The sequence below is a fragment of the Macaca nemestrina genome, chromosome 16 (assembly GCF_043159975.1).
Source record: "Macaca nemestrina isolate mMacNem1 chromosome 16, mMacNem.hap1, whole genome shotgun sequence".
Lineage (NCBI taxonomy): Eukaryota > Metazoa > Chordata > Mammalia > Primates > Cercopithecidae > Macaca > Macaca nemestrina.
Genome location: NC_092140.1, coordinates 104526925 through 104546183, shown reverse-complemented (window position 1 = coordinate 104546183; position 19259 = coordinate 104526925). Strand labels below are relative to the sequence as shown.

Genomic DNA, 19259 nt, shown 5'->3' with positions numbered 1-19259 from the left:
ATATTAAATTCTGTGGTGAGAGTCACCAAAGATGAGAAAATAAATATAAGACAATTAATAAACTGATATTCTAAATATTACTGTAAGAGAGAAACTGAAGAACTTTTCAACAACTCTACCTTATAGAGAGTGACACTTAACTACTTTTCACTTTTTATTTTATTTTATTGTTTTATTTTTGTTTTTTAAGACAGGGCCTTGCTCTGTCATCCATGCTAGAGTTTTGTAATCACGGTATCTCCGCTGCCAGGTAAGTATCCATGCTAGAGTTCTGTTTTGAGGTGAGGTCTTGCTCTGTTGCCCAAGCTGGAGTGCAATGGCACGATCATAGCTCACTGCAGCCTGGATCCTCCTCCTGAGTAGCTGGGACTGCAGACACGTGGTACCATGCCTGGCTAATTTTTAGAAGTCTCACTATGTTGCCCAGGCTGGTCTCAAACTCCTGGGCTCCAGCAATCTTCCCGCCTCAGCCTTCCAAAGTGCTGGGATTACAGGTGCCACTGTGCCTGGCCCCCTTTTCACTTTCCTGATGGCATTGTTCGCAATGCAAAAGTTTTTAATTTTGATGCAGTCCAGTTTATTTATTTATTTTTCCTTTTCTTCCCTGTGCTTTCGGTATCTTACCAAAGAAACTGCCTAACATAAGGCCATTAAGATTTAGGCCTATGTTTCCTTCTAAGAGTTTTATGTTTTTAGCTCTTACATTTAGGTATATGGCTCATTTTGAGTTAATTGTTGTGTCTGGTGTCAACGAGAAGTCCGCCTTCATTCTACTGCAAGTATTCTCTCCCTTTTCAGGTTTTTTTTTCTTTCTTTTGGAGACAATTTGTGAAAGCTATCATTCTTAAGGTATTTTTAAAACCTGCTTTATGTTGGAAGTCAGAAACACAGAAAGTTGGCAGAATACCATAACAATTACAGTTGTTAACGCATGTAGATTTGGTCCACTGAATGATCAAACTGTCCAGCATGTCTTTCTATGTGTGTATGCCTAAAAGATACCAGAAATAATAAACTGTATACTTCAACCCCGCTGATAATCTCATCAGAAATAACGATGGAAAAAAACAGCTCCCTAGAAAACAGTCTAAATTTTTGTGAAAGAATTGAACTTACTACTTTAGCAACTGTTTTCTATTTTGACCCTGCATCAAGAAAGTTTAGTTGAGGTATCAACTAAATCTGAGATATTTTTATTACTTAAAAATAGGTTACCTCTTAAATTATTTTCCAGCCTAGAAAACAAAGTGTGTTCCCATATTCTCAGGCACACTAACAGACCACTGTATCCCTGTTTGCCTATAGAGAGATATTGTTATATAGGCTATTAAGTGAATGTACCTTTTTTTTAGATCGAGGTCTGGGCTGTTCCTCATATTCTTCACCAAAAACAGGTGGTAATAAAAATTCATTTTCCATATCAAGCTCCTCAGCAGCTGACAACCAAATCAGAACTTTATTTTAAATGAAATAGCACAGGGTGATGTTACATAAACACAGCCAACAAATAACCACAGGATGTAAACCAGCATTCGTACATGGGGACAATCTGGGCTGGGCTGGGGAGTAAATGACTCATTGTATCTAACGTGGTGTGTAAGTTCTGACAAACCCTGTTCAAACTCCTAAAAACATATAAAATGAATATCAACACAGAATTTTCATGAAAATGTATGATATCAGAAAAATTACTACAGTCTGGAATCCAATTATAAGATCTAAATAGTATCAGTACAAATCTGATTCAATCTATTAAATGTTTTTTACAAAAACTAACGTTTTACATTCTACTCAGGGTGCTCATTAGCCATCCATGGATTAAGAAAATAATGAGGCCAGGTGTGGTGGCTCACGCCTGTAATCCCAGCACTTAGGGAGGCTGAGGTGGGCGGATCACAAGGTCAGGAGATCGAGACCATCCTGGCTAACACGGTGAAACCCCGTCTCTACTAAAAATACAAAAAATTAGCCAGGCATGGTGGCGGGTGCCTGTAGTCCCAGCTACTCGGGAGGCTGAGGCAGGAGAATGGTGTGAGCCCGGGAGGCAGAGCTTGCAGTGAGCTGATATCGCGCCACTGCACTCCAGCCTGGGCGATAGAGCGAGACTCCGTCTCAAAAAAAAGAAAAGAAAATAATGAAAAGTGACATGCTTATTTTACAAAAGACTTGAAAATAATTTTTCCTTTGAAGGTAAACTTAATTTTCAAAGGGAATCTTAAAAAAATGCTACATATATATACAAAATATATATATATTTTATATATATACTTTTTTTGAGACAGAGTTTTGCTCTTGTTGCCCTGGTTGGAGTGCAACGGCGCAGTCTTGGCTCACTGCAGCCTCCACCTCCCAGGTTCAAGCAATTCTGCCTCAGCCTCCCAAGTAGCTGGGATTACAGGTGCCCACCACCACGCTCAGCTAATTTTTCTATTTTCAGAAGAGACGGGGTTTCACCACATTGGCCAGGCTGGTCTCAAACTCCTGACCTCAGGTGATCCACCACCTCGGCCTCCCAAAGTGCTGGCATTACAGGCATAAGCCACCGCACCTAGATGCTAACAATTTTTTTAAATTAAAAAGGACACAAACACTTCTTTAAACTTTCTATAATGAATTACTTCTAGAGGTTTTTTTTTTTTTTTTTTTGAGACAGGGCCTCACTCTGGAGTGCAGTAGCACAATCTCGGCTCGCTGCAACCTCTACTTCCTGGACTCAAGCAGTCCTCCTGCCTCAGCCTCCCAAGTAGCTGGGATTACAGGCATGCACCACCATCCTGGCTAATTTTTATATTTTTTAGTAGAGACGACATTTCGCCACATTGCCCAGGTTGGTCTTAAACTCCTGGGCTCAAGTGATCTCATTCCAGAAGTTAACTGTTAAGGTGGGTTTTTAAAAAAATAAAAATAAAAATAAAAAACAGTTAAAAAAAAATATGAAGTTAACTGTTAAGGTGAGTTTAAAAAAATAACAACAACAACAAAAATATGAACACTGCTAAAAGGCAATGACACAAACATCAAATGGTAAATTATCATAACCACAGTTGACTCCATAACTCAATTCCATAGTCATAAAGGTTTTGAGTACCTCTGGGAAAATCTATTTCGATATCCAAATCTGGTTCATATGGTACATCAGGCATGCTGGACTGTGTCTCTGGGTCAGAGCTCTTCAAAAGATCTGAACCAATTATATCTGTTTCAATAATTACACCTGAAATCAATCCACACTGTCATTAGGAATCAAACAGAGAACCCCAGCAGTGTCTGTATTTAATCTGCAAAAGCAAGTCACTTAATTTTAAATGCAATATAAAAAAATACGTTATTTAATCTGCAAAAGCAAGTCACTTAATTTTAAATGCAATATAAAAAAAATACGTTATTTAATCTGCAAAAGCAAGTCATTTAATTTTAAATGCAATATAAAAAAATGTTTAATGTCACAAAAGGGCATATTATATATATAACTATCTCAAAATGTAAACCACTATAAACCTCATAATTATAATTAGTCACAAGCACATGAAAACTTTCAATCCTATAAATTTTATAGGAAGACTCCCTTCAAAAGCTAATAGGTACGCTTTGATAGTAAAACAACTTCAACAAGTAAAGTATTTCTAAAAGCAACTTTTTGTCAAAAACAAACTAATGAGGGTAGACAACTGTAGTTTTCAATACTCTTTGAATTTTGACCTAGGTTTCTCAAGTCGTTCAATATATGCTTATTAACAACTGCCTTTTAATGGTTCGATCAATTGCTTTCAAGTGTTTTTGTGTTATAGTCATGGTAAGAAATGCATTTTATCCAGCACATACTGCAAGGTGATGGCAAGGAACAGAAAGCCATCTGTATACACACTGGTTTCACAAAATAATACTTACCCTTCTAGAAGGGATTCACATTGTCATTTTTTTTACCCTGCTCCACTTAGTTTTTCTTTTGTTAAACAAAAACACTGGTTGCAACCCACTAAACTAATTTCACAACTTCTTACCACAGTGCTTCAAAAACACTGTCTCATTATTAAATCCAGAGAAAATTATAGTATTTTGATTGTTCTCTAGGGTAGGGTAAGAATTAGCTCAAGGTTGAAATAGGACTCTGGGTATCAAGAGAGGGTTGAGGGTGGAAAATAAATATTCTAAGTGACTTAGAACCATCCACAACACACTCATCATGTTATATACCATGTAGCGCAAGCACTACCCTAACAGAGGTTAAGATAAACTCTGGTGTAGGTAATGCAAATTATTTTATTAGTATAAGCAATAAAAGAAATCTAGGTGCTGGGTGTGGTAGCTCACACCTGTAATCCCAGCACTTTGGGAGGCAGGCAGATCACCTGAGGTCAGGAGTTTGAGATCAGCCTGGCCAACATGGTGAAGCCCTGTCTCCACTAAAAATATCAAAATTAGCTGGGCGTGGTGGCACGTGCCTGTTAATTCCAGCTACTCAGGAGGCTGAGGCAGAAGAATAGCTTGAACCCAGGAGGCAGAGATCTCAGTGAGCCAGGATCGTGCTACTGCACTCCACCCTGGGCAACAGAGCAAGAGTCCATCTCAAAAAAATCAAAAAACTAGGGATAACTACTACAAAAGAAGAGTTCTGATCACTATTAGAGTCTACTACAAGTTATTATAGTTTTGTATCTGTACCACTCCATTAACAAGAGTAACTCTGAGTGGATTTTACAAGTCAAATCCTGCTTAAAACAGAGACCAAAGACCAAATTCCTGCTTCGGATATGTGTCCCAGGGCACCTGGCTAAATATAGTGTAGATCTCTTAATATAAAATATATTTGTTACAATGCTTTCCTCACCCCCACATAAACTGAAACAAAATATGCCCTGGAAAGTACTGTAACAATACTTATAAATAACCAATGGTAACAATATTCATAAATAACCAATGGAACAATACTTATAAATAACCAATGGTAACACTTATTCGCCAGGTATAATCTAGTGTAGCTCACTGTTGATGTTGGCAGTCTCTGTTTTCCCCTCGTCTTCACTCATCATATCCGTCATTGTAAGCAACTCTGTATCAAGAGGATCTGAAGAAACCTTGCTTTTTAGCTCCTCAATTGCTGCAGGAATCTTCTCACTGCTGTCCAATGGAGCAGGCAGAAACACAGGAACTGGCACCTAATTAACCAAATCATTTTGAGTTAGGTTTACTAAACATTAAAAGGTATTTTTCCAAATTAAAAATTACTCTGACACGTGATCTACTTTATCATATCACACTGGATAAAAGCTTTGAAAAGAACACATACAAAACTAAGATGTTAACTGTGACAAGAAAGCCTAGAATACAAACATCTACTTTTTGGAATACAAATTAAAGAAAAAGAATTTTTGAAGTATTTCTGTCCCCCAGGGGACTATAACAGCCAAGCCCCGACACAGCAGTGTTCTAAGTACTGCAAGTGATTTGGGATAAAATAATATTTTATATGAAATTCTACGTTTCAGTTCTAAACCTTATGACTTCACAAATACTTCTTTTTCTTTTTTTTTTTTTGAGACAGAATTTTGCTCTTGTTGCCCAGCCTGGAGTGCAATGGCGCTATCTCAGTTCACTGCAACCTCTGCTTCCTGGGTTCAAGTGATTCTCCTGCCTCAGCCTCCCCAGTAGCTGGGATTACAGGCGTGCGCCACCACGCCCGACTAATTTTGTATTTTTGGTAGAGACAGGATTTCACCACGTTGGCCAGGCTGGTCTCGAACTCCTGACCTCAGGTGATCTGCCCATGTTGGCCTCCCAAAGTGCTGGGATTACAGGCGTGAGCACATGGCCCACAAATACTTCTTTTGAAAATGAACCCAAATATAAAACTCAGTATGCATAGAGCAGGCACAGACATCTGCAAAATGTTACTCGTGAGGATGAACACATACATACTTACACACAAAATGTTACTCGTGAGGATGAACACATACATACTTACACACAAAATGTTACTCGTGAGGATGAACACATACATACTTACACAAAGCAATCAATCATGACAACAGAGATACAACCAAATCTAAGTTAACTGTTGAAGAAAGGTAAAGATGGTTTTATTAGCTTCATTAAACTAGTAACTGCAACTACAGTTATCCTCAGAATTCTAAGGGATTGGTTCCAGGACCACCTGTGGATGGATACCAAAGTCTACGCAGACTCAAGTCCCACACCCCTACAGTCAGCCTTCTATACAGATTGCACATCCTCAAATAATTTTTTTTTTTTTTTGAGACAAAGACTTGCTCTGTAGCGCAGGCTGCAGTGCCGTGGTGCAATCACGGCTCACTGCAGCCTCCATCTCCCAAGCTCAAGCAATCTTCCTACCTCAGCCTCCCAAGTAGCTGGGTCTACAGGTACACGCCACTGTGCCTGGCTAATTTTTTGTATTTTTAGTAGTGACGGGGTTTCACCATGCTGCCCAGGCTGGTCTTGAACTCCTGGGCTGAAGATACGCCTACCTTAGCCTTCCAAAGTGCTGGGATTACAGGCAGAATACTGTATTTTCAGTCCGTGTTTGGTCACGGATGTGGAACCTGCCAATATAGAGGGCCGCCCATATTTATTGGAAAAAAAAAAAATCATCCACATATGTGGATGCATGGAGTCCCAACTCTTGTTGTTCAAGGGTCAACTGTACATTGTTTTCCCAACTGTGCCTGCTAAATCTCAAAATGAAAAAGAACTTAAAATGTGACTTACAGGAACAGGAACTGTAGTAGGAACAGGAATATTCTGGCTGTACATGTGCATAGGAACTGGGATATACACAGGCACAGGGATAGGCACTGGAACATATTCTGTCTTCCACGTGTCATCTAAAAACACAAAACATATTTAAGGAGCAACGTTAACTAACACTTACATACAGGTGTTTAATGTTAAAATAATTTGATCAAGAAAAATTTAACTACCTCAGTAGTTAAATTTAACTACCTCAGAATTTAGAATTTCTCTAAATTCCCAGTTTTTACAAGTTAGGTAACTTAAAAGAAAGCAGCAGCTGTTCTAACTTACAGAAAATACAAATAGAATTTAGGGATTTTTTTTTAGGAAAGAAAACATCCTTTAAAAACACTATATAGTTCCAGATACCCTACCATACTCTCCTCAACAACCTCCCCAAAGGCTTATTTAATCAAATAATTAGAATACAGATAACACTGTGAATTTGATAAAAAATACATGTTTGAATAATTTCATCTCATTCTGACAGGAAGGAAACAGAATTGTTACCATTACGAATCACAGGGAAAGAGGAAATTTTTGATAAAGTATTTTTTCACTTTGACATAATTTGTATTCTAGGCCTTTATCAGAGATTGATCATAATGATTTAAAATGAGATGCTGTACTCTCCAGGTAATATCTAAAATTAGATAAGCAAAATCAACAGAAAATGACAAATTGACCAAATGAATCTATCCTGGAGGCTGTTCCATTCAAGAAAAGCATGTAAAGAGGAAGGTATGGGGAAGTATGTAAGTCACATTGTCCTAAGTTACCTGTCTGGCAAGATTTGGTCTGCATGTGAGGTTTACAGTAAGTAGCTTTTGTCATTGTTAAAGGTTTGCAAAGAACTGCTTTGTTCTTCATCTCTTTGTTAGGTGTTGGAGAAGGGGGTGGTGCTGAACCCTATGGAGAAGCAAAGAGAAACAGTTTTACTTTTATGTCTAATTTTCAGTACTTCCTGGTGTCAATGAAGGATTTTCAGTACTAAGAAGGGAACACACAAAAGCAGAAGAGGATAACCAAATTATGCTATTATCACTATGTTCACCATACTCTTAATCTATAAGGATCAATATGAATCTATCCTAACTACTAGCAAAGTGGTAGCAATTATTCATTCTATAGATTTATATCACCTTCAAAGGATACCATTAGAATGATTAAAAAAAAAAAAAAAAAGACAATCTAACTTTTAAGTACAAAATCAAGGTTGCAAACCTGAACTATGAAAACACTTAGGCACTTTTAAATTTATTTCAGAAAAAGAAGATCTTACAGTTATTATGGCTCTCTGATACTCTAGCTCCCTCTGCTGGATAAATGGCATTAAATATGATTATAACTTTGAAAAGAAAAATGAAAACAATTACCAAAGATATCCTCAAACTTTAAGTTGTATATTTCCTGTGACCCAGCAATGACAATTTCTGAAACCTATTCTACAGATGCAGTCTCTCAGACATTTCGCACTAAGTTCACCGTAGCATTATTTGCATTGCAAACAAAACAAAACCCCACATAAATAAAATCTGAAATAAGTGGAAGATAAGAGCATAAGGGAGTAAAGGTAAGGTACTCTCCACATCACCTATTGATATGGAGAAAATGTAGGTACATAATTCAGAATAGTTGTGTTCTATACAGTTGCCCCAAACAATGACTAATGAACTGCTGCTTCAATGGGAAATACAAGATTAGGTTCCTGTGAGCCTCTGGTCACAATGTTTTCATCAACTGATCAATACATAATTTTGTTAAAGATACTTCATATAGTATTTTTTTAATAATAAAACAATATTTCATTAGAGTATTTTTGTGTAATACACTACTGAGATCAACTCAAACAGTACAAATACAGCACACGCATACTGTACAGCACTCACACAGCACATGCACTGTACAGTTCGCCACACACATATTGTACAGTGATCACATAAACAACACTGTGTTTATGTGTGTACATAAACAACACATACTGTTTACTGTGCCTTTATGCAAATAAAGTCCTAAAAAATATAAACAAAAATCAAGCAGTCAAAGTTTTACAAAAGCTGGCCGAGTGCATTGGCTCACATGTGTAATCCCAGAACTTTGGGAGGCCGAGACAGGCGGATCACCTAAGGTCAAGAGTTTGAGACCAGCCTGGCCAACATGGTGAAACCCCATCTCTACTAAAAAGTAAAAATATAAATAAATAAATAAATAACTAGCCAGACACGGTGGTGCCCACCTCTAGTCCCAGCCACTCTAGAGGCTGAGGCAAGAGAATCGCTTGACCCTGGGAGGCGGAGGTTGCAATGAGCCAAGATCATCCCACTGCACTCTAGCCTGGATGACAGAGTTAGACTTTGTTTCAAGAACAAAGCAAAAACAAAACAAACATTAACAAAATTTCACTGTGGATGGAGCTGCAGGATGTGTGATGAGACACTGAACTGTGTGGTCTGACCTCTCAACCTTGGTGTGTCCCATGAAAACCGAGGTTGTATAACTGGCTCTTGTGCCTTGTTGACAGTGTCAGTGATTTTCTTACCCAAACTGGCTCCAAAAATTGTGTCAGCCTTGGCAGCTTAGCTTTTAACCTCAGATCCTTTTGCATCTCAAGTCATGTTCTCAGTAGTACTTAAACTTGAGACTTTGCTCATGCACAGGGCCATTTTTCTGTTTTATTGACAATTTTTCCCAAGACAGAATTCCATTCTGATATCACCTTCCTTCATGTTGCCAAAGCCTTCTATGCTCATTTGCTGTGTGATGCACATTGTGTTTTTAACATCGTTCTTTACAATTTCTGTAACACCTTTTCAGTTTGATCAAACATTTTCCCAGCAGTTATCAACAGCCTGCTTGATACTGCCCCCAGGTTGTGTGGCCATAATCAAGAAGATGCATATTGTGACTGCTTCCAGGAGTCTATCCATGGTGGTTTCCTTGTTGGCATCGAGAGCCTCACAAGCCTTGTTACAAAGCTCCCTCATGTGGTGCACCGTGAAAGCCTTTAAAATGCCGTCTGAGGGACTGGAGAAGAGACGCAGTATTTGGGGGCATGAAAATAACTCCTACATTGGGGCGGGCACTTTCAAGTTCTTCATAGCAATGAACTGGGGCATTACCCACAAATCAAACTTTGAAGGCTAAGTTTTCACCCTGAAGATAGTGTTCAACTTCTAGGATGAAGCAGTGAAACCAATCCCAGAATATACTGGGCATCATCCATGCTTTTTTGTCCCACCTCCAATGGAAATGATACATACTTCAGATTTTTCCCTGCAAGTGCTCAAAAATTTTGAGCTCTGTATATCATTAAGGGTTTGCATTTAAAGGTGCCCTTGGCATTGGTATACAATAACAAGCTTGCATACTCTTTGGATGAATTAAGGCCAAGGGCATTTCACAGGTTCATATCCCAACGACCTTGTAAAAACAAGCCAGTCCCATTAGTGCTGAAAACTAGCTCTTCCATATAACCTTTTCCCTGTATAACACTTTGCAAGTATTCTTCCATAGTATCTTGATCTGCAAAACTCACCTCAACTTCAAGTTTAACATGTTTCATACCACATGGCCTTAAAATGTGGAAGCCAGCTAGCTCTCACATAGCCAAGAAGAGTTTAACATTTTCCTAACCTCGATTAACCTGTGGTGGGCTGAAAGCTGTTCAGTATGCTTTAAAAAAAAAAAAAAAAAAAAAAAAGGTCATAATCTCACGAATCCATACATTTAGTCATTACTCTATCTTTTCCTTAGCTGTACCACAAACTAGAGATGTTACTATAGCACTCAGGTAGACTGGCAAATTTCCTCTTTCTTTTTCTAGACGTACGGTTATGTTGATTCATTAATAATGAACTTACACCAAGAACATTATAACTTCATGCCTAAATGAAACTTTTCTAACAGTATTTTCTCCATAAGGTACATCAGAGCTTTCCTGTTCTTAGTGACACTAGACACCACTTCCCGGCCCTTCTAAACAATAAAAATCATCAACAAAAAACACAAAAATGCAAACAACAAAACCACCTGACACTCATTAGACTAAGAAAAGGACACTTGTTTATAGAATGAGAGCTGAAACACAAAGGCACAGCATTGCTTTGTTCTACTTCAACTGGGAACATGTACATTGGGTAACTCAAATTTCTCACCACTCTGCACATCTACAAATGTCTGTGAAAGCACCTGAAGTATTGATTTAGGGGTTACAAATAAATTTTGGTGGGCAGGCAAATTTGAAATCCATGAATGAGGACTGACTGCACAATTCTCTCTCAGTATATGTGGAGGATTGGTTCTAGGACCACCACCATCCGCCAAAGCCCCTACCCCACTCCTCATACCAGAATCTGCGCATACACAACTCCCACAGTCAGCCTTTATAGAACTCACCCATATGAAAAGTCTGCCCTCAAATTTGCCTTGCAAATCCTTTATTTTCCATCCAAGTTTGGTTAGGAAAAAAAACAAAAAAGCCATGTGGAAGTGGACAAACGCAGTTCAAATCCATGTTGTTCAAGGGTCAACTATACTTACAGCTACCGCTGTGTGACCTCAGGCAAGTCACTCGATCTCTTATGCCTCAATTTCCACCATAGTATAATGGAGAGAATAACTTAGCAAACAGTATCTGTTACATACCAGGCATTAGGAAAGTTTGGTCTGAACTGAAAAATACTCTACATCCCAAAAGAGAGGATCTAAAGTCATAGACGTCCTGGGATTGCTTGATGCTGCACTTCCTGCCATTCTGCAAATACTACTTTATGTCAATAAACTATGCCACTTGGTGAAAATCTACACTTGAACCAAACTTGTTTTTTCGAATGTTTTTTACTTTTTAGTCAATAGACAGGATCCAGTTATTTGTGTATGCTGAAGTAGGACCCAAAAGAATAAAAATTATAATGACAAAAGCCACCATCTGTTGAGTATTTGCTAGATGCCAGGGACTATGAAAAGCACCAAATCTTACTGCACACTCCTAACACCACAAAAGGTAGGACTTTTTATCACACTCAGAAGTGATACAATCTGGCAAGAGGCACTGAGCTAAAAGTTCTGAAATCAGGATTCAAGTAAGATTCACCTGATGTCAAAAGTTTCTGTTCTTCACTATACATACTGCCTCTATGAAGTCTGGAACAAAACAGCTCTACCATGGTTTAGGATTCATCATGAGGTAGGTACTACATTCATCTTGATTTTTCAAATAAACTTACACAAAGAACAGTGAAGTAACTTGCCCAAAATTACACAGCTAAGCTCCTATCCTTTGAAGTTTATGGGTGGAGAATTAGAAGATTCCAAAAGCTTACAAAGAAGAAAAGATGGGAGAGGACTTTATACGACAAAAGGCAACAGCTGCAATGGCAGCCTTACTTATCCTTCCCTATCAATAACGCTTCCTCTACCCTCCGCCATACAGTTCGGTTCAAGTCCTTCCCTATCAATAACGCTTCCTCTACCCTCCGCCATACAGTTCGGTTCAAGTCCTTCCCTATCAATAATGCTTCCTCTACCCTCCGCCACACAGTTCGGTTCAAGTCCTGTAGGAGGAGAAAAATATTTAATATCATGCTAATAGAAAGGGTTTCTGGTCAAAAGCACACACCTTTGAAACAAGGTTGAGGAGTTGCCTTATAAATATAAGTATATAATAGGGAATAGTCATCTTTCATACCCTCAGCATGGATGAAAGTCTCTGGTATTAAAATGAGATAATTCAAGTGAATGCTTTACATACTTCCAAAATTATCTGATTTTAAAATGTTATTATTTCCATAAGGGGGCATATGGATAGAGAAAGCAAGGAAAAACTATTCTTACTTTTCTAGGATTCTGTCCAACTATTAACATCAAAAACAAACACTGAATAGAATAAATGTAAAAATAACAATTTTCATCTATATCAGTGATTCTCACTTCTGGTTACATATTAGAATCCTGAAGAACTTTTCTTTTTTTTTTTTTTTTTTAATGAAGATGGAGTTTCACTCTTATTACCCAGGCTGGAGTGCAGTGGCACAATCTTGGCTCATTGCAACCTCTGCCTCCCGGATTCAAGCGATTCTCCTGCCTCAGCCTCCTGAGTAGCTGGGATTACAGGTGCGCGCCACCACGCCTGGCTAACTTTTTGTATTTTTAGTAGAGATGGAGTTTCATTATGTTGGCCAGGCTGGTCTTGAACTTCTGACCTCAGGTGATCCACTTGCCTTGTTGCAGGGATTACAGGCATGAGTCACTGTGCCCAGCCAGAACTTTTTTAAAATACAGAATTTCTGGGTTGGAGTCTAGGCACTGGAAGGTTTTGAAAATTTGCCAGGTGATTCTAATGAGTAGTCGGCGTTGGAACCACCGATCTGTTCTTTTGTAACACAACAAGAACTAGCCCAGAGACTTCATTGCCGATAAATGACTCCTGAAGAGCTTCGCTCGGGTAAGGATGCGAGCAATACCAGGATCCACCGCTGGTGACAGCTGTAAGATGCAGCATGCCAAGCCAGGCAGTGCCCCACCACTCTCCGGAGTGGCAAAAGCATTGCCTCTTATCTTTAGTAGTCATTAGCAACATCAACCTACAAAACTCTTAAAATGCTAACAGAAGTAGAATTTGATATATCACACCAAAAGAAAAATAAATAGGAGGAAAAAAAATCCAGGACACATTGCGTATTTCCCAAATTTTTAAACTCAAAAAATTCTAGCCACCAACATGTATCTTCAGATCTCTACTTGAAAGATAAATGCATAAAGCCATCACTAATCTGCCTCAGCCTATTCCTTCAGCCTCATTTTCCATTATTCCACCAAAGACCCCTTCCAGCTTGGCTCTAGTAAGTAGTTCTGCCAAATACACATGTGCTTAGCACGTTATTATTCTCCTATTTTTCATGCCTATCTGGCTATCTTCTACTCAACTGTTTACAGTCAGCTTATTCGTATCTTTCAGAACAAATACAGTCATTTCAAACATACTATTGCCATTGTCTTAAAGATGCATCTATTATGGAAACATCCGTCAACTGAAATATCACTTATGTCTATTGTCCCACTGTGAGGAGAGGCTATAATTAACTCTCCTTTATATTCCTTGGCATGTATGACAGTCTCTGGTATTAATACAATTCAGCTGAATACTCCACTGTCTCAGTTAAGCAAAAAAATAATAATAATAATAATTACCGTTATGATCACATTAAATTGGCCTAATTATTTTTTACCCCGTATTAAAAAAATCACAATTTAGCACTCCAGTTCACCAATACTTACTGTCATTTTGGTTCGAGACGTCTGACAACCCTGATCTAAAAAACATAAAAAATTTAAAATAAGAAAAATACTCTTTCTTCAGAATTTTCTAAATCCCTATTTCTCATTAAATTTCACTAATTTAAACTGTGACTAAAGAAAATATTTTAGACATTTTAAGGGAAGAATTTCAAATTTGTATAAAGTATAGAAATATACAGGTAAATAAATTAATCCTTTTTTCCTTTTGCCCCCTCTGAAAGTATACACTGCTTTTGGGGAAATATTATTATATATTCTTAGATTTATATCTTAAAAGATATAGATATATTTTTTTAAATTACAGCTTCTAAAGGGTTTTTGTTTTTCCTCCCAACCTACTCCCTAGCAATTCGATTTGCTAAAAATAATTTGCATTTAAAATTGTAGATGATACATGATAGGTAGATGTCTATTCTTTTTAAAATTTGTGTTATAACGCTGTTTAGCTTCTCCTCACTCTCAACTACACCTTGTTTTCTCAATTAGCATGAAATTTCAAAAAGACAATAAAACAAAAAGCAATACATTTATAAAAACAATATACAAGGGTGCTTCAACCCAGAGAATCTACGGAATTTAAGTTGCTGTTAAGCTATCTCCAAAATCAACTATTCATTATCAGTGTTTTGGATTCAGAACTACGTAAAGACTGATTTACAGGGCTTTCAAGTTATCACCTAAATTATTACATACCATAATGCAAGTTTTCAGGTCCTTTCTGAGTTGTCATGTTGGGCTCATTTTGTTGACAGTAGAAACGCAGTAAGCAATGTTGATCACAGAAATGTTTCATTTCCCCACGCCACTGAACTCGCTCTTTAAGAGTTCCTTGAGATTTACAACAGTCACACCTTGCAGCCTTAATTTAAAAAGGAAGGTTTCAGACATTGCAAATTATTTTTGAAGATTTCCAGAAGTTTATCAGTGATTATTGCCAAATGTGATAAAACCGTGAGTGATAAAGAAAAATAGAACTATAATATAAATCATTTATAAACAGTAAAATGTACAATAAGTGAAAGTGGAAAAAAAAAAAAAAAAGAAGCAATTTCTCAATTGACAAAGTTCCATCCTATACTTACCAGGAGCCAAAGACCAGCATCACAAAGGTAGGATAACTAAATACATATTGGTAGACCAAACCAATGTATTTTAATGTCTTTAAATACTTTTGAGGGCCATATAATATACTGGTAGAATCGTCTCCTACCATTATATTGAACATTTACGAGTAATGAACGGATTTCCCAGGTTTGTTGTACAAGGCAAAGGCAATTTTGAAGCAAGCTCTTATGATGGGAAATTTATGGATGTTAACTTGAACTATTTCAGTTTTTCAACAGTTTAATATAAATTTGAAAAGCTTTAATAAATAAATGTATTTAATTTTAGTAACAAGAACTTTGAGTTCATGTTTTTAAACACTCAATGTTTAAATGTTCTGAAAACCAGTAATATCAATAAGACAAGCGATTTGACCCACATCTAGGAAAACAATCAGCCCAATGGGTCCACAACTTAACCTGCAATACCAAAAAATGATACAAGAAAAACAAATTAAAATTCAAAGAATGTACTTTATTTTGGTGAATCAATAATCTTGAGACAGATTTTTGTTTTTTAGGATCTTAATTTCCCTAGATTTTGCCCATTTTCACTATTAACATCTTGACTAATGAGTGTGAAGAAAATATAAACGATATATCTTCAAATACAGAAAAATGATATAATTTCAAATACAGTTCTTTTCATAATTTAAGTTTCTGGTCTAGAAATGAACTACTATTATTTTTTTCAATTACCCTTTGGCTTACCAGCTTTGAAATTTTGACAAAGTAATAACTGTTAAGTATTTTGCAGTTCATAATAATTGTGGCTACAGCTTTTCCTTTATTACTCTAATCTAGAGTTTTACACTGTGGATTTTGAAATTTCTCACGTTACAATTTCAACAGGAATTCTACAAATGCCACGTCAAAATTCCTGGTCAGGAATATTAACAAATGACTATGTTGACAAACAGGTCTTACATAACAAACATACCCCAAGGTTAGAACACAGGCTCTTTTTTTTTCTCCAGGTCAGGTATTTCTCCTGCTGAATAAATGTTAAGTGAATGAAGATTTATAGTACAAATTATGACTACTAAGTGATGCCAATATCACGACTCTTGTCCAAAAACTTGTGAATACAAATTTTATACTGCTGATGGTATTATATGATCATCTCACTAACAACAGCACTTAATATCAACCAAGATCATATTTTCACTCAATAATAAAAAAGACCCTTTGTTAAATTCTCACCAGCGAGACTGTTCTTCAAAATAACCATAGAATTGTTCCAGGGTTTCTTTTCTTTCTTTCAGTTTCTTTTTCCCTTTTTATAATTTATGCTCAAAAAAAGAGACAAAGCATAAAGGAAGGAAATGGAAGCTTAATACTTTATTCATTGATTCTGAACAGTGCAAGAACCGAAAGTAGAGTTACAGCCTGACTACATTGTTCACTGAGAACCTGAAATAAGAGCCAAACCCGTTGTATCTTCTCTCTATAAATCTTCACAACAGCCCCGCAAAATGGGTACTGCAAACTAAGATCTAAAAAGATTAAATAACTAAGGTCAAATATTAAAAATGCAGAGATGGGATTCAAAAAGCAGACAACCAAGTCAAAACCCAGGCTTTATCCTGTACACTAAGCAATAAAGACAAAATGAGTTACTATAAATGACTAGAGAATAAATATCCTAACACAATACAAATAAAATGCTATAAGATTCTCGATTTGACCTTTAAAATAGAAATCTGTATTAATTCAAATCATTACACGTACTATGCTGACTCTTAGGAGTAGTACTGCCATTTATACAATAATTTGGAAGGTCAACAGCATAAAATCAAACACATTCCACCTAAAGAATTTGAACAATGGAATCACTTCATCGTTCTACAATTTGACACTTGGTTTTTATAGAACCAATACTTGAAGCTCCCTTCTTCTTTTAAAGGTTCAAAACAAATTTAGATAATTTCCCTCTACCCAAAGAAAAAAGGGGCAAGATGAACACCAATTTACAAATGTAAACAAAATAGGCATGTATTTTTTCAGCCCGAAAAAATAGTAAGTGAGAACTTAATACTAATAATTCCAAGTTTAATGCCACAATTAAAATTTTGGAGGTTGTGAACTTTTGTTTCTTTTACATCCACTTATGCAAACTCCTAGTAAAACGTATGGAATTCAGTTAAAATATGATGGCCAATTTAAAAAGATCATTAATGATCATCATTCCTTACCAACACCAACACAACTCCACTCCAAGATGCATTCCCTAGCCATTTGCAAAAAATAACTACTAAGACACCATTAAAAATGAAATAAATGGGACATAAGTCTCTGGTTTTAAAAATACTGCATCATCTATTTTGTGGTTTTCTTGTCATTGTGAAATCAAGAATAGCAAACTAAGGAGGAGGAGAAAAAAAAAAAAATCACAGGTTCAAACAAATCTAAGTAACAGCCAGGTACTAAACTCTGATTCAAAAACCTTAAACCAATCTATCACTAAACAGAAATTTCATTTTCAATAACTGGCAAAGGTCATTCAGCCTATCCTGACCCAGTCCCTTTCACTTCTTGGATAGTTTCAACTTTTCATTTTTCGTTGATATATACATCTTTTTAAAAAACTTTCCTATCTATTTGTTCCCTATTTCACCAAACAAACCTAATTTTCCAGGGGAGAACCATGAATATGAAAAAGATAGGGGTATTTTACAGACATTTTAAACAGAAATCCTTTATGACTTCTCAATACAGCTTTCTGAGCACAGTAGAGTGATTCACTACAAAAAAAAAGAATGCAGTGATAAAAGGTGACTGGGTACTACGCAAAGCATAGGAATTGTCTGGTGACCAAAAAGATACATTTAAAGCAATATTCGAATATTAAATATTCTTTTCCTAAAATTAATTTCAAAAACAATTTTAAAAAATGGATATAGCAGTTTATAAAGAAAAATTATAGAAGTCTAATATTATTAATTTAAAGCCCATCAATCATACTGTTAAGACTATTAGAGGGCATTTGTATTAAGAATTTAATATTGCCACCGTTTGCTACTTGTTTGGAAAACAAATCAAAATCTGTGTTAAAAACCTGTGCAATCGGAAGTAATATGGTTTAAGAAAAGCTTAGGTCTTAATAGACATAGCCTTGAGAAACAGGGGACCTTTTGAAATATTATCTTTACCAATTTATCAAACACCTTCTAGCTATTATTGCATTGCAATACTAAATCCTTTTTCTTAAAAACTTTTAAACTTACACAGATCAAAAGAACTATCTGGTTTTTCAATCTGCCCGGAAACATTTACCTGAGGAAAAGTAAAATCTACTTCTTTCTAAAAAGGTATCTGGGAGAAGAAAAATACATTAGTTGTATTTTCAGCATCTTTTGGTTGCATGATGTCACACGTTTCTTATTCCAGTTTAGAAGAGACAGGATTTAATAAATCTCTATTTTAAATCTAGAAGCAAACCATGATATAAACCAGAAAACACAGCTCATTCAGTGACTTGTCAAGTAAAAAAATTTTTAAAGCATAAAACTAAATTTAAATTAAAAAAAATGTAGAAGTTATTTATACTATAGGTAGTAGTCTCTCAATCTAAAGTGCAAAGATAAGAGAAGGTAAAAATACAATGTGTGTGCATGACCATTTAAGAAATGTTCATGGCTAAACATGAAATAACAGCCAGATTGGCTAGCTGTTGATTTTTAAGTTTCTGTGATGAAGCACTCTTTTTTCCTTTGGCTTGAAGCTTATTTTTCTGATAAGCCAGAATGATTTGTAAGGGTCATAGGTTTTAATGCGCTAATATATAAACTTGTGAGTATTTAAAAAAAAAAGGGTAAGTCATAAAAGGGGGAGGACCCCATAATTAGTTTACCACATTTTCAAGATGATATCATGGCAACAGTGAATAGAAGGGATGCATGGGGGGTATAAGAAAATACAATCTGACTCAAGTAGAAAGCACAGAGAGTAAAGTTACCATTTGATTACAACAATGGCTGCATGCAGAAAAACCAAGGATGAATGAAGAGAGACAACTCTTCACATTTCAAAGATTGTGGTGCATATTGATTGTATAGAAAAATGAGCATTGCTACTTGCTTTATAAATTTCTACCATGTAACAAAAATAGTC

The 19259-nt window shown here is 36.4% G+C and overlaps 1 protein-coding gene across 7 annotated transcripts in view; it reads right to left on the bottom strand.

Moving 5' to 3' along the window:
• LOC105490285 (zinc finger MYM-type containing 2) overlaps nt 1–19259 on the bottom strand; it is a 127594-nt gene that overhangs the window by 20733 nt on the left and 87602 nt on the right. For all 7 annotated transcript variants that reach the window (XM_071081582.1, XM_071081584.1, XM_011755768.3 and 4 more), the window contains 7 exons: nt 14737–14902; nt 14023–14057; nt 7527–7656; nt 6724–6839; nt 4985–5156; nt 3089–3214; nt 1342–1436 (listed from right to left, as the gene is read on the bottom strand). In XM_071081582.1, coding sequence (XP_070937683.1) covers nt 1342–1436; nt 3089–3214; nt 4985–5156; nt 6724–6839; nt 7527–7656; nt 14023–14057; nt 14737–14902 — 840 coding nt within the window. The remainder of the gene's footprint in view (nt 1–1341; nt 1437–3088; nt 3215–4984; nt 5157–6723; nt 6840–7526; nt 7657–14022; nt 14058–14736; nt 14903–19259) is intronic.